The sequence below is a fragment of the Sarcophilus harrisii genome, chromosome 4 (genome assembly GCF_902635505.1).
Source record: "Sarcophilus harrisii chromosome 4, mSarHar1.11, whole genome shotgun sequence".
Taxonomy (NCBI): Eukaryota; Metazoa; Chordata; class Mammalia; order Dasyuromorphia; family Dasyuridae; genus Sarcophilus; species Sarcophilus harrisii.
The window spans coordinates 257,297,303-257,308,115 of record NC_045429.1 but is presented as its reverse complement, the minus strand read 5'-3'; the positions used below and the strand labels follow the sequence as shown (position 1 = coordinate 257,308,115).

Below are 10,813 nucleotides of genomic sequence, written 5' to 3'. Positions count from 1 at the left end.
TACAAATGAAATGTAATGATTACAGAATTTAAAAGAAAATATCAATTGAATAAAGGCAAAATATCTTATAAGTTAACTTGTTTAGTCGCTTGCTAGCTAAAAACATACACCGATCTTGTAATTCAATCTGCAAGACAGGTTGGGTTGTTTTTGTTTTGTTTTTAATGAGGCTGGCAAGCAAACTGGAGTAGACATAGAAGGAGACAGAAACAGATAACCGAGAGAAAGAGCAGAGACGGCGTGGGGAGTGGTGGAGAGAGATAAACAAGAGACAGATGGAGAAGAGACAAAAAGCAGAGACAGACCACAGTAAAAAAAAAAAAAAAAAAAAAAAAAAAAAAAAAAAAAAAAAAAAAAAAAAAAAAACCAATAAACTGAATTTCTGTCGATCATCATTAAAATTCTCAATGAAAACAAGAAAAACTTTAAAGCAGAAATTAAATTTTGGCCACAAGGAGGCAGATTTAAGCTTCTTCCAAAGTTACTTTTTTTAATACTGCTAAACCCTAAATTATACACATTTGAAACAGAGTATTAGGTGTTCTTTCCATTATCCTATTTCGCTCTCAGAGATTTTAGTCTTCACCCAGAGATTCCCATGGATCTCTTTTACTTTTTGCACCCAGACTACATACATCTGGGTCACTGAGTGCAGTTTTGAAAGCCACATTTTAAAAGGGAAGTTCACGTTCTAGAGGGGATGCCGAAGGTGGCATAGGTAATGAGAGTCAAAGAAATGCCGCATGAGCAAAGTTTGAAAGGACTAGAGTGGTTCAGCTTAGAAAAGAAGATTTAGAGAAAACGTGATCGTTATTATTTTATTTAAAGAATTGTCCTAGAGAAAAGGAAATGAGCATGTAGTCTGTGTAGTTCTGAAAAATAGATTCCTGATTAATTTTGAACTTTTCTGCTACGTTACAGTAGTAGGAGTATATGTGGGGACAAAACAATGAAAGAAAGTCCAAAAAATAATGGGAAAATACCTGTACCATCGGCTTGTGTTTTGCTTGTAGAACGACTGTTTACAAAAGACAACATGTGTGTGGGTTTATATACACATATGTAAATAAATAATATATAAACAAATAAAATATATATAAATGTCACCCAAAATATATATACTCTCTGTATATGTGTATATGGGAAAAGGAGGGATCCATGAAACATTCATGGTTTCAAGTATAAACTATTTTTCTTTGCATATGGAAATGTTTATATTCATTTAGTTCATAATTCTTTTAAAAAGGAAAATAATTTTTAAAAATTAGTTTTAGTTTCAGGGAAAAGCTTGAAGTTATCAGAAAATTACAATGTGCCAAATGTAGTGCAGCCAGCTCCTTTTGTGTTCAATTTTATTTTGCAATCAGGAAAATATTTTGCAATGGTGACTCTTCTTTATGTTGGTTGCAAAACAGAATAAACTAATCTACAAACAGGGCCTTTTTCCCTTTCCCTCACTTTTAATATGCATCGATTAGACAGTCCAAAAGTCCACAGGCACTAATTTATCATTGGGGAAGAAACTAAACACTTAATTTCTCTCTTTGGACCTCAGGCTAAAATAAGAGGCATATACTATACTGTTTCCAAGGTCTTGTCCAAGACTGAGTGGATGATCATACCTCTTTGTGGAGGAATCAGCATTTGAACAAGGCTTTGTCTTAGGAACCGAATTTTGAAAAATAGAGATTGGAGGCTAGAATATGTAAGTGCAAGAGAAGAAGGGAATTAATGTTTATCTTACGTCTTTTCTTGGAAGATTTACCTTGCTTCCCTTCAAAAGATTTCTCTTGTGGAATGGGACATGTGCTAAAGTAGATAAGAGCTCTGAGTCTAGAGGCAGAAAGATCATAGTTCAAAGTTTTCCTCAGACTCCTATTTGCTGTGTGATAGGGCAAGTCACTTCACCCTGCCTGCATAAAACTGGAGAAGGGAATGGCAAACCACTCCAGTATCCTTGCCAAGACAATCCTACGTACAGTTGATCCATGGGAATCACAAATAATCAGACATGACTGAATAATGATAGCTTAGTATGGTTTCAAGATTCATTGTGCTGTTCACTTCTGGATTTCTCTCAAGCATTAATAGCAGAATTGTTCACTATAACAGCAAGATTATGTGGTGATTAACTATGATAGGTTTAGGTTTTCTCAGCACTACAGAGATCCAAGACAATTCCAATAGACTTGAAATGTAAAATGCCATGAGCTTCAAGAGGGGGAATTATAAAGACTAAATGGGGATTGAAGCATAGTATTACACCTTTTTTTTGTTTTGCTTGTTTGCTTTTTCTTTCTCATGTTTTTTTTTTTCCTCTTTTGTTCTGTTTTTTCTTTCACAACATCACAAATATGGAAATATTTTTTAAATGATTGTACATATATAACCTATATTAGATTGCTTGCTATCTTGGAGAAGGGAAAAGTAAGAGAGGGAAAGATACAAACACAAAATCTTACAAAAATTAATATGGAAAACTATCTTTACATGTAACTGGAAAAATAAAATACTGTTGAGAAAAGTAAGTTTTTAAAAAAAGTGCATCACACAGAAGCAAATGCATTCCATAGGCCAGATATTCTTAATTTAGAGTCTCTGTATAGATTTCAAGGCAGCCGTGAACTTTGGTATGTGTGTGTGTGAGGGGGAATTGCATCTTTATTTTCATTTACCTTTAAATGAAATTTAGCAATTCCTTCAATTATTTTAAAATATTACTCTTAGTAGAGGTCTGTCCATAGGTTTCACTAGACAGCCAAAGAGGTTCATGATATTAAAAAAAAAAAAAAAAAAAAAAAAAAGGTTAAGAATTCCTACTTTGAGCCAAGGCAAGGATTATCTCCTCCATCATTCTAGGGTACTATATTTCTATTTAAGTAACCCAATACAGCATCCTTTTTTAGCAGTGATCTACTGGACTCAAGTCAAAAATACAACCTCTAAAATAGTCTTTTTCTGTGAATTTGATATCTAGATATATCATTCTCCCATATTAATTTTTAGTCCAATAGGACTTTCTCTTTGTCCCTATTATATTTCATCTTACTCTTAATCCTGTTCTAATCTATGGGCAGATTTTTGAATCCTGATTTCATTATGTAAGATATTAGATATGCCTACTAACTTTATTATATCTGCAGCTTAAAAAATAATGCTCTCTGTGTTCTTCATCCAAGTAAACATATATATGTTGATATATTTAACCTGGGTTCAAAGGCAGACACTTTGGCAAACTTTTTTCAATCTATTAACTAACATTCTTTCAACAATAAATTAATTCAAACTTGATTAAATGGTTTCTATGTGTACATTATTGTCAAGGGATGGGGACAGCTGCCAAGTTTAGATATGAAATTGTTCCTGCACTCACAGAAGTAAAGGGTTATAATATGAACAAGGGTGATAACCTGGATAGTACACTGGAGAACTGCAGGGAACAAAGTGCTATATGAGTGAGGGTAAGTTAAAGGATCTCAGGATAGTTAGCTTAGACAAGACTCAGGAGTGACATGATAGCTGCTTCAAGTATTTGAAAGTCTGTCATTTGGAAGACAGAACAGATTTATTTTCCTTGGCCCTAGAAGGCAGAATTTAAGAGCAATGGGGAAGGGAGAGGGGAATAATAATAGCGTGTGTATGTGTGTGAGTGTGTGTGTGTTCAGTGTGTCCAACTCTTATAACCCCATGGGTCACAGCCCACCAATAATGTCCATGGGGGTCTTCTTAGCAAAGATATCAGAATGCTTTGCCATTTCCTTCTTCAGTGGATAAGACAACCCTTGTCCACGATTATACAGCTAGTGAGTGTCTAAGATCAGGTTTGAACTCAATTTATTATATCTATTTTTATTATATATTATAGCTCCAGTGTTCTATCCACTAATAACAGAGATTAAATATCTAGGACAGATTCACATAGCTATTAAGAGGCTAAAAGTCACATTTGAATTCAGATCTTCCTCATTGCAACCAGGTCCAGCCCTCTAGCCACCTAGTAATCTAGCTGCACCTTTACAAATATTATCTCATTTTATTCTCACAACAACCCTGGGAGGTAAGTAATATTATTATTATTACCCATTTTACAGATAAGAAAACTGAAGCAGTTATAGGTTTCAAATCTAGAGTCACACAAGGCTATGAGTCTTTCTAACTCCAGCCATGGAACCTTGTTGGGGGAAGGAGAATTTTGTTTTAGAAAGTTATCCAAGAAACTAAGTGGGGCCCTAAAAGGGTAGCACCCTTTTTCTTTTTGTCAGAGTTGATTTGATTATGGTTCCAGAACAGAAAAAGCTGGAAAGATGGGAGATACAGGGAAGATACATTTGTAATGGAGAAGGAAATGGCAAACCACTCCAGTAACTTTGCCAAGAAAACTCTTAAAAAGGAGTTAGGAACAGTCAGACCCAACTAACAACAATACTATTTAATTAGATATATTTATTTTGAATTAATGCAGAATTAATGGTCAGAATGAAAGGGAAATACCAGAGGCTTGTGAGCTATGGTTTTACAGAAATAACTTTAGGGGGCCATTCTCAAGGAAAATCAAAGCCTACACATAATAGAATGCATTAAAAGCAGATTTTCTGAACAGGATTTTTTTTAAATTCCTCTGTTTTTTGAACTGATACAAAGTGAAGTGAACAAACCCATCCAAGATAATCTTGTAGACAATAGGATCAACTGTGAAAGATTTAGCTATTCTCAGCAATATAATAATAAAAACAAAAGACTTACAGTGGAAAATGCTATTCATGACCAGAGAGAACTGATGAACTCAGTACAGACTTATGCATACTTTTCTCACTATATTTTACCTTGTCTTTTTTTTTTCTTTAGTAACAAGGCTAACATGAAAATGATTTTCATGACTTTCCATGTATAATTGATATTATTTTGCTTGCCTTATCAGTGGATGAGGGAGGGGCTTGATGAGAGGAATTTAGAATTCAATTTTTAAAATGAATTCTAAATTTAATATTTATAAAAGTCTTCTGGCTGGCTAATCTTCCTAAAGTACTGGTGTGACCATACTACACGCACACACATTCATATTTAGTAAACTCCAGTATGTCCCCATAACCTCCAGAATCATTTATAAAATTCTCTATTTGGCATCCCAAGCCCTTAAAAACCAGGTCCCCTCGCAACTTTCTGGTTTCCTTCCACCTTAACTTGATGTATTTTGAAATCTAGTGACATTGATCTCCTGGTTATTCCTCACATCAGACATTCTGTCTCTTTTTTATCATCATTTCACCGATAAATAAACTGAGGCTCAATTTATTCAGCATCTTCATTGGTTGTCCTCACATGCCTAGAAATCCTTTTCTACTTATCTCCATCTTTTGGCTTCTTTGTCTTCCTTTAAATCTCAATTAATATCCCATCTTCCACAAGATTGTACAGATTCCTCTTAATGGTAGTACCTGTCCTCTCTTACTTGTTCCCAGTTTATCTTGTATATATCCTATTTGTACATATTGTTTGTGTGTTGTCTCCACCATTGGACTGTGAGGAGCTTAAGATTGGGTTCAGTCTCTTATCTTTCTTTATAGTCCCCCAAGCCTAGCATAGAACCTGGTTCATAGAAGGCATTTCTGTTGACTGAATAAAAAGTCAAATTATGAAACTCCCAAATTAGAGGAGAAACATCTGTGAATTGCTGCAACTTTATTTTGTAAATGCAATATGTTTAAGGTCCAAGAGAATTTTAAGATCATGGATAAACTTTACAGTGAGTAAAATTATAAAATATCAATTTCATCCTTGAATGTAAGCAAATATAGAAACAAAACCCTCAAGCCAGCATTTCTTAAAAGTAACTTTATTTGGGCCAGTAGAATTTTCTTTACACAAAGCTAATGGGTGTTCTTAAATGGCCATACAACACACTATTTGAAGTGGAGTATTAGATTTTGTGGACTTTCTCCACAAATGACATTTCCCACTTCCTCTATTCTTTATTTGTTTCTTTGCATTAAAAATATAATCTCACTCATTTTTTTTTTTGTTATTGCAAATAATCAGGTAATTAAATGGTCTTACTGATTGGGTAGCTGAAGTGATTCCAAGCCATCAAATCAGCTTTTTAGTTCAAAATGATTAGCACAGGGCACCCAGGGAAAAATGATATTCTGGATTAATGTGTTGTTCACCCTTGGACTCAGCTTCTTAACATATTTACAAAAAGATTTCTCACATAAACTTATACAAAAGTACAGTACATTAAGTTGAAAATTTTTAAATCATCTTTAAAAACTTAAGAACATCTATTGGACATCCAAGTTGCTACAGTTTGCGTCAAAGTATATAAAAGACTTGCATGTTGAAATGTTTTCTCAGGAACATATTGCTTTTGGTCACATTGTGAGCAGCTGCTGCCAGTCTGCGTTCTTTCTTGGAAATGGCACAAAGCAATGACTGACCGATGCAATTTCTATGAGTGAAATAGTTTGTTTAGAAAGGATGCACAGTTTGGGAGTTCTCTTGACATGACCTATATTTGAAAACAATAATTCACATAAAGCAAGAACTACATGTAAATGTAAATCAAGGGTCAGGTTCTGATTTTGTTAATCACGGAAGAGGGAAGGGATTGAGTCAGCATTATGCATAAAGGTTGTCTACTCAATTTCCCTAAATAATCCTAATGCATAAGGGTGGTGGATCGATGAAAGAAAGTCAAAATAAATCATTCCCAATATTCCCCCCAATCCTACCACACACACACACACACACACACACACACACACACCCTTATCCACCATCACTAATTCATCTTTCCTGTAAATCCAGTTTTTCCAAATATTGGGTTTTCTTAAAGCAGGGGTATTGCTTACATTTGCATTTAAAATTATAATTGCTATTTCTAGACATATTTGGACATAGTACAAGAGCTGAATCTATGGCCATTACTGATAGCCTGCTGTGCTTTTTTTTTTTCAAGGTGATTAGCTGAGGTATACTCATAAATTGATACCATCAAGCTCATCATTTTTTGTGTGTCTTGTATCATAAATAAATATTGTTAAAACAAAAGCTAACAATAGGTGCAGCTATTCATTTCTACTTAACAGAAAGTTATCATTTGCCTCTGCTAATCAAAGTTGGAATACACAGTTTGTCCTTTACCCATTTGGCAAATAAAAGAGCACTTTATATGACTGCAGTCAGCAGTTAGATGACAGAGACACTGTAATTACTAAAATGACCATTGCAGTCCCTTTTGTGGAACAGCTCTATTCCTTATATACAGGTAACTTCATCGGGCTTTGCCAGGGAAAGCTGTTGGAACTTCTGATGGACACAGGTAAATAAAAAGGAAAAAAAAAAAAAAAAAGAAAAGAATTCTAATAGCTCGGTCTTAACAGAACATCACACAAATATTTTTTGTAGTCCTATAATAAGAATTTGTCTTTTGGAAAACATGCAAATCCAGTGTTTGGAATTGATAAAATTCAATGAATTCAACATAAATTAGAACTTGATGGAGGTACTGTATGGTGCCCAGGGGCACCGTTTACAATGTGAAAACAGCTTCCCCCATCAAATCAGTATATGCTCATCTTTATGTAAACTAAATTTTTGTAATATTGTAGGCTAGAAAATAAATATTCACTGGTACACTAAAAAAGCCATTGTTGAAAACATTTCATGTTGCTTTAAGAAATGGTTACACAATACAATAAAATAAATGAATGCAGCTGCAAAGTGTGCTTGCTTATATAAAGATATCATTTTCTTTCTTAAATTTTGCTGCTGGTTTGCCAGCAATAAAACATAACAGCCCAAAAGACCAAACCCATATCCACTGAGTGCTTTAAAAAAATATTTTTTTGTCTCCTTTGAATTCACCTAACGGCATTAGATTAGCTGATAGGTATAACTGCTAATTTTTGAGTCAGGTAACTCACAGTGCACAAGATACTCCCAGTTTTAAATTCAAGACTTCTGAAAGTCATTGATCATTTTTTTCATGACATAACTTGATACAATGAAGCAATAATTTATAAAGTGGGATTCTTGAACTTGGGAAATCTGTAAATAATTAACTTAGATACTGAGTCTAAGTTCATTTACTATTGAAATGTTAATCAAGTTCAAATACTTCCAAAAACAATTGAAATCCCTATGTTCTGTGAGAGGCAGCATGAAGTTGCCCTTAGAACTGGATTTAAGTCCTGTACTACTAGATGAGTGGCCATGGGCAGGTGATAATACCTCCAAAAGCCCCAATCAGCTCTAAGACCATAAGTTGCAGATAAATTATTAGTCTGTATCTGTGAAGGGAGTTTCTGCACTGAAAATTCCTGAAAATGAAAGCACAGGTATGGACCCAAATAACCACAAATATTTTTGTTTTCATTGGAAATAATTTTTTGCCATTAGGGAAGTCCATCAAAGGAGCAGAAGAATTGCACCAAAATGGGTCAAGAATAGGTCTTAACCATTGTTTTTTTGCCTACAAACCAGCTTTGTCATTTTTAATATGCTGTAAACATTCCTTTCTCAGGAACAGCCTTATCAGATAAATACAGTATATCTTCCCTTTGTTTAAGAGAAATTAATGGTTAAGTTCAAATGTGGCACATTACTGACACTAGTATTACTGTAAATTTGGTTTCCCAGCAAATCAGAGAGAGCCCAAGTCCTTTCTGCTTATCAGAAGTTATTATGAAGTACCTGGTAATGAGGGTGGATTACATACTGTCTAATCCTAACCAGCCCTAGAGATGTGCAATATATGTAAAAATTCCCCTTGGAATGAAGGGGGGGAAACTCCCTTGCCAAGGTAAAAAACCACTGGCTATGTCTGCTGGCACTCATTGTGGGGCAGAAACATAGAGTCAAATTGCCCAAGTTAGCCTTTAAATTTAACAGGCTTTTGCTTAACAAAAATTCAATTTTGTGTGTGTGCACAATTACTTATAGGATTACTCTCCACTAATCTGTTTCAAAAAATGAAAAGAAAGAAATAATTGAAGTGATCCCCAAACCTGCCTTCATAATACCTTAGGGTATCTCCAATAATTTCAAAAGATGCTAGAAAATTTTCAAAATGAAATTTAAGAAATGCTATAATACTTTTAGGAGAGGGGAATCATGGTGCTACAAACTCAGATCAAGGAAAACAGGGCATCTGAAAAAGTTGGGAATCACTTTTACAGTACTAAAACCAAACCAGTTTGTCAGAGTAGGCCAGATGTGCCTAATGTGCTGTATTTGCAACTTAACCATGTTACAAATAGCCAAAAGGCGAAGGTGAATGCCCCTGTATCACACAGCCCTAAATTGCACCTATATTGCAATACTGCATTAGTTTCACTGCATTTCTTTATTTGTATAAAATATTTCCTGGATACCACCCCCCAAATTAAGAGTCTTTTTTTTAAAGTTCATTATAAAGGTTCCTGTATAAAATGTCAAAACATAATTTCCTATATACAAAATGCTGCTGTTTAAGAAAATAATAAGACCCAGTTATAGAACAAAATAAATTTGTACAAAAAAGGTACACATTGGATTCAAATGAATATTTTTTAAAAACTTAAAAAAAGGAATATTGAAATATCTTAATTGCAGAAGATAACTATAATATGTTGGGGGGAGGCCTTTGCTTGTCATTTCTCATGCTTATTGCAGGTCGGACAATTTCCTTCACCAATCAGATGAAAAGTTTTCTGCTTTTCAGTGCAAAGTGCTTCATGTCTGTCATCGTCGAGATGCATATTTAGAAACCCAGTCAGTACGTCCATGAACTGGCTGGGCTGCAGGAGGCCGAGGCAATAATCCTGGGGTACTTCTGGGCTGGGTATGGAAAAGGGGTCGATTATGATGAGGTCTCACAGACTTCAGCGAAGCATAACCTACAAAAAAAAAAAAAAGAAGAATGATGAAAGAAAGAAAAAGGAAGGAAAGAAGGAAGGAAGGAAGGGAAGGAGGGAGGGAGGGAGAGAGGGAGGAAGAAAGGAAGGAAGGAAAGAAGAACTAGAATCTGGTTTTACTTGGGCTTCTTTGTACTCAATAATATTTACAGAGCACCTATAATGTACACCACATTGTGAAACATACTGGCTATATAAAAACAAAACCAAAATAGTTCCTATCTTCCAAGAGTTTACATTCTACTGGGGGATATAAAATGAACACAAGTGACTAAATACAAAATATATGCAAAGTGAGTTCAAGAGAGAGAGAAAGGAAGAAATCAAGCATTTACTAAGTAAGAAATTAATTCAGGTTATTCACTGGAAGGCCAGATACTGAGGTTAAAGGTTAAATACTTGAGCCACATAGTAATAAAAAGGACTCACTGGAAAAGACTGATTCTGGGAAAGTTAGAAGGCCAAAGGAAAAGGAGATGACAGAGGATGATATGGGTGGATAATGTCATTGAAACAATAAACATGAACTTGGATAGAATTTGAGAAATAATGGAGGATCGAAGGACCTGACATGTTCTGGTCCACAGGGTCATGAAAAGTCGGACATGATGGAATAATAACATAAGTGGTATAAACAATATAAATATTATCTCATTTGATCCTCACCACTATCCTGGGAAATAGATGCTTTTATTTTTTCTTCCATTTCATATTTAAGAAAATGAGCTGGGGCAGTTGATGGATAGACCACTAGTCCTGAAGTCAGAAGGATCTGAGTTCAAATCTGGTCTCAGACATTTAATACTTCCTAGTTGTGTGACCCTAGGCAAGTCACTTAACTCCAACTGCCTCAGCAAAAAAAAAAAAAGAAAGAAAGAAAGAAAAGAAAAAAGAAAGAAAAATGAGGTAGACAGAGGTTA

At 34.6% G+C, this 10,813-nt stretch overlaps 1 protein-coding gene across 6 annotated transcripts in view; it reads right to left on the bottom strand.

Moving 5' to 3' along the window:
- Positions 1-5,664: 5,664 nt before the first annotated feature.
- Positions 5,665-10,813, bottom strand: part of CILK1 (ciliogenesis associated kinase 1) — an 84,497-nt gene continuing 79,348 nt past the window's right edge. For all 6 annotated transcript variants that reach the window (XM_012549127.3, XM_023503036.2, XM_031964721.1 and 3 more), the window contains one exon: positions 5,665-9,875. In XM_012549127.3, the coding sequence (XP_012404581.1) occupies positions 9,721-9,875 (155 nt within the window). In that variant the 3' untranslated portion in view covers positions 5,665-9,720. The remainder of the gene's footprint in view (positions 9,876-10,813) is intronic.